Below are 5,000 nucleotides of genomic sequence, written 5' to 3'. Positions count from 1 at the left end.
CCTGCGCTAAACGACGCAAAGTACATCGGAATGTCTGTTTATAACGTGTTCGTGTTGGTGACAATTGGTGTAATTGTGGTCGTAGCGCTGGATGGATCAAAATATCACGAGGCCAAGTATGCCATATCTTCGCTGTGTCACATCCTATGCACCACCGCTACGCTTCTACTGGTGTTCGTGCCAAAGGTAATGACATATCTAAAGAAAACAATATTTATTATGCATATTCTCGTGGTTGGACTGAAAATAGCATGGAATAGAGGCTGACGCGATATTCAACAAGCGTAAATGGGTAAATTAACTTTTATGAAGTTTAATAAATCCTGAATGTTTGGACAATGGGAAATTTCGCTTTCCGCCAAAAAGAGTTTTCAACTTGGCATCACTATCGTAGCTGAGAATCGACAATTACCGAACCCGATCAGAAAGCTGGAAAAGTACTATCCAAGCATGAAAATTCTCACCGTCATCGAATTGTGTTAATTCATCACATTCCCAAAAGCTTTTTTTATGATACTTCCTTTCAATAGATATATTCATGAATTTAAAGAAATACTTTGTTCCACTTTTTTGCTTCAGATTTCCCAGTTCTTTATGAAGGACGAGAACATGACGAAGCAGCCTCCGACTATGCATTCTTCAAAAGTCATGAGATCCCGTACTCAAAGTCACAGCCTTATATGCACAAGCCCTGTACTTCAGGAAAGGCACAATTCCTTAATGGCTAACAAAGCAACGCAAACAGAACTTGATGTTCCAGCCAGCGCAGGTACCAGTAGTGAAAATTCGATTACAAAAATCAAAATAGCCGCAGAAAATAAACTTAGTCAATCATAATGCAACGGCAAATAATGTAGCAGGTGCTAATTGTGGGGGAAACGTGTCAGCGAGAGAATTTGTGCAAGGTTTTACCTACCTGAAGTAGGCCAATCACAGATCGTATATATTGATGCCAAAACAGAACAAATGCCGAAATTACTTTTGACACTACATATTGAAAACCGCTCTCTTTTACTTACAGATCCTTGATCTTTTGTCGCAGTTCTTGAAAGCTGACAAACTATCCGTTTTCTGTAGAAACGCAATGCTGAACGGTGAGGGTAAAATGAGGAATGGGTTTGCGGAACGGCGTGCAGTATGACCTGCGGAATGGCATAATTATGCCGGATGTAATATCTGCAGAATAACCTTAACCCTAATCCCTCTAGGCCTAGCGTTAAGGTTAGGGCTATTCTGCATATATTACATCCTGCATGATTATGCCATTCTGCAGGTCATGCCACATGCCATTCCGCACACTCATTCCTCCTTTTATACCCTCACCGAATGCTGAAACATCTTACATAAAACTGTGTTTAGGGACTCAACTCAAGATATCTCACGGAAATTACTGGTATTTTTGAAGTATCTCACGCCTATAATGCACTAGTCAGTGGGAAGCCCCGCAATGCGGGGCATTAGTGGGGGATACCAGTGGTTTTAGGCTTTCTTTTGTCCCAGTATGCGGGGTTTTCGACAACATTAGACACAAGTATCGGTGAGCTGGGATTACACGACAAAGATTCACCTTTGACGCCATCTTGAATAGACACGCGAAGAATACTGAACTTAATTGTGTCACTGCGATTTTAATGGTTTTGACACCAAGGAAACTGGTATTTAGTACTGCTGTTCAGTTTTCGGGCTATTCTAAACCCTGTGATAAATATTACTCTTTTGGAGAGATTATAAAGGTTGGAACGCCAATTAAGTAACTCAAGATTGGTTGTATGCGAAATGAACAGCATTGGTGATTGTCATATTTGTCAAAGTTAATTTCAATTTGAGGCAAACATAATTGACATACATTAACTTTGGTCAAGATTGTCCATATGCGATTTTTTAAGTACTGTGTTGCCCCGTGGCGTACTGGGTATCGCTCGCGGACTGTATTCCAGCGCTCCGGGTTCGAATCCCAGCTCGTGCGTTCCAAAGTTCACTCAGCTTTTCATCCATTCGTGGTGGGTAAAATGAGTACCAGTATTACTGGAAACCAGTTGTGCATGCAACGGGTTAGGAGTGTCACCCACCCCTGCAGTGAGTCACGGTAGATGCCGTGAGTTACTGTAGAAGCTAAGAAACAGGAGCCTTCGTGTTGCCTTCGACTGCGGTCGGCCTCTTGTTTTGTCTTGTATTGCCCCGGGGGCGGGGAGCAAAAAAAAGGTTTTGTTTCATCTAGAAGGCAGGCCTGGTCTAATGCTGTGATATTCCCCGGGTATGGGGGTGCGGGGATTTTCCACTGGCTAGTGGACAATCAGGTCCTGGGTTCCCCATAATCCAGCTGTATCAAGCTGGTTAAATTATCATGAACCAGAGTAAAGTATGGTCGTCCTAATCACATCAGAATATGTAGTATCCACCCTCCATGTTTCTTGCATCCCTCGTTTTCACTTGGAGCGTCTAGACTTTTAGCACTTTCCCTCTGCCTTTGTTCTCATCTTTTCCCTTTAATAAGTACCTCTTTAGACGCATACTTGCTTCTTCGTCTTTGTTTTTTCTCAGGCCCTGTCTATTGACTGGTGGAGCAGCTGTCGTCTTTCAACTTCAGCAGTCATTCTGTTTGCTTTTGTTCTGGTCTCAGGAATGAAGCCTTATTTGAACCGGAGAGAGGTGGACCATTTTAGTAAACAAATTAACAAATTCTATCCTACCATTCAATTTACGGCCGTGATATCAGAGAACTAAATCACTTTTCTCGATTAAAAAACGAATCCATCCTGGACCTTAAGGGTGCTATCGATTGACCGTCTTCCGGAATATTAATACATGGAACAGAAGTTAGAAATCCTTAATTCTTACGGAGATTCGCATTAAAATTGTCAAACACCTGCTATAATGCTATTTTAAACATATCTTTATTATCCTTGTTGTTTCAAAACGCCAGACCTACCGCTTTAAATCATCACCCCACGTATTCTTATTCCGGAATAGGGTCTATCAAACGCACATAAAATTCACTACAAGCCGACTGAAAAACCTTTCAATATATACACACTTCAACTCCTGCCACCCCCCAGGCATAAAAAAATGGCTTCATTAAAGGTAAGGCAATGAGACTGGTTAGGACTAACTCTTCGAAAACAACATTTGAGAAAGCCAAAATGTACAAGTGGGTTTCTTAGTGTTTTACAGACATGCAGAGTTGCAATGAATACACGAAAAGCGTCTTTTTGAGATGGAAATCGCGTTGATATTGAAGGAATCACTGAGACATGATGACATTTGAGAAAAATATGGTTAATTCCTTGTTTGTAAAGCCTAAACCTTAACAACAAATGCCACCCATATTGGCTAATGCAGTGCCGCGGCCTCAAAGCTTGTGTTTGTCCACTTCTGGTTCTTCTTTTTCACGCAACGCCAATCCCACTCAGAGGACCACACTATGATGCCGGGTAACTGCGCTCATACTGGGGAGCCAGTCCATCAAACGAGAACTGTTTCTTTATTTTTCATTTAAATGTAATTTTTTTCAATGTTAAACGAAATATGATCACTGAGCATGTGAATGCCAAAAGATGGAGATTTGGTTACGGACCTTAATATTGGAGTTGAGCCTGCGGGCACATTTTCTTTTGTTTAAAACTACATGCAAAAAAGGCTTAAGGGTCAATTCAATACAAAATGACCCCTTAGCCTCGTTTATGTGGTAAAACCGCTGATAACTCCGATAAGGGCTATTCTTTGATTGCATCTGACGTCACGGCGGCCATGTTGGTGGAAAGAACAATAGCAAAAAAAGTCTTTTGGGAATTTGATTCTATTATTATGCACAACTTGAGCTACAATTTTCTATTGTTTTGCCACCAACATGGCCGTCTTATCACGAGAGTATACCCTTCAATCTCGTATCGTTTCTCGCGAGAACAGTCTCGTCTCGTGAGAATCACCGAAGCGGCAAAGATTGCATTCAATCCACTCTTACTACAAGTTAATATTACATTGCTGTAAATACAGGCTAACTAGAAGTCGCTAATAGCAAGTCAAGTGCTGCCAGGGTATACGTTGTAAGAAAGAAATGACTGTAATTCTGAAATTGCGACTATTAATGAATAAAGAAAGCTCCCTAAGGATAGCAAGGGAAGTTTACAAGTATTGTAATTGGAAAACAGCCTTACAAAACAGTCAAAACTGAACATTCTCTTTCATTTTTTTTTTCTGGATACTTTTCCAAGTTTACGTACGTCACTGTAGCGGAGGGGTTGGCGCAGTTGTAAGATCTCTGCCTTCCAACGCTGAGGTCCCGTGTTCCATTTCCGGTTCTGCCGAGACTGGAATATTTGGCGACCTTCTTTCCCGCTAAAGTTCACTCAGATTTCCATCCTTCCGAGGTCGGTAAAATGAGTACCAGCATGCATGGACTGCTTAGAAGCGCCAGCAATTTGCGCCTGTATATGCTTCCAGTCCGCTGGGGGTAAATTGATCATTGTAAAGCGCCTTTGAGACGTTAGTGATAAGGGCGCTATATAAATGCACCACTTTACTTTTTTTTTTTACTGTCTATTATCCGTTGCATGCCAATCAGAATTATTTACAACTTCACGTTTTATCTATAAAATGCGACGTTTTCACCATAAAGTCAGGCTATAAATTAATGGCTCAACATCCGGTATCATGATTGCTTGTTGTTCAAAAGCTTTCGAATACATGGCGTCTCATCTATTTTAGTTGTTGACTACCGTGACACGGGGCACAACGACCTTTCCCACATTGTCTTCCCCTCAAAACATCGCAAAAGCGATCGGCACGTTGATGAATACTTCCACCAACAAATAAAGCACACAAGAGCACTTTAGCCCGTGGGACGAGGACGCCTTGAGTACGAGTTTTCCGTTCTGAACACGCACACTTCGAAAAACACCGGCCTTTAAACTCTTTGCGCATGCACAGTACTGAAAACTCGTACTCGCGGTGGTCTCGTCCCCCGATCTAAAGGTCCCTGCTAATACTTACTGCCAAGTATT

At 41.7% G+C, this 5,000-nt stretch overlaps 1 protein-coding gene across 1 annotated transcript in view; it reads left to right on the top strand.

Annotated features, from left to right (window-relative positions):
• LOC138020059 (gamma-aminobutyric acid type B receptor subunit 2-like) overlaps positions 1 to 5,000 on the top strand; it is a 27,748-nt gene that overhangs the window by 22,416 nt on the left and 332 nt on the right. The window contains exons 15-17 of the mRNA XM_068867056.1: positions 1 to 186; positions 580 to 769; positions 2,542 to 5,000. The exon at positions 1 to 186 is cut by the window's left edge and continues 153 nt beyond it; the exon at positions 2,542 to 5,000 is cut by the window's right edge and continues 332 nt beyond it. Coding sequence (XP_068723157.1) covers positions 1 to 186; positions 580 to 769; positions 2,542 to 2,555 — 390 coding nt within the window. The 3' untranslated portion in view covers positions 2,556 to 5,000. The remainder of the gene's footprint in view (positions 187 to 579; positions 770 to 2,541) is intronic.

The sequence above is a fragment of the Montipora capricornis genome, chromosome 10 (genome assembly GCF_036669925.1).
Source record: "Montipora capricornis isolate CH-2021 chromosome 10, ASM3666992v2, whole genome shotgun sequence".
Lineage (NCBI taxonomy): Eukaryota > Metazoa > Cnidaria > Anthozoa > Scleractinia > Acroporidae > Montipora > Montipora capricornis.
The sequence above is the reverse complement of the archived record's forward strand: the minus strand, read 5'-3'. Positions and strand labels throughout refer to the sequence as shown.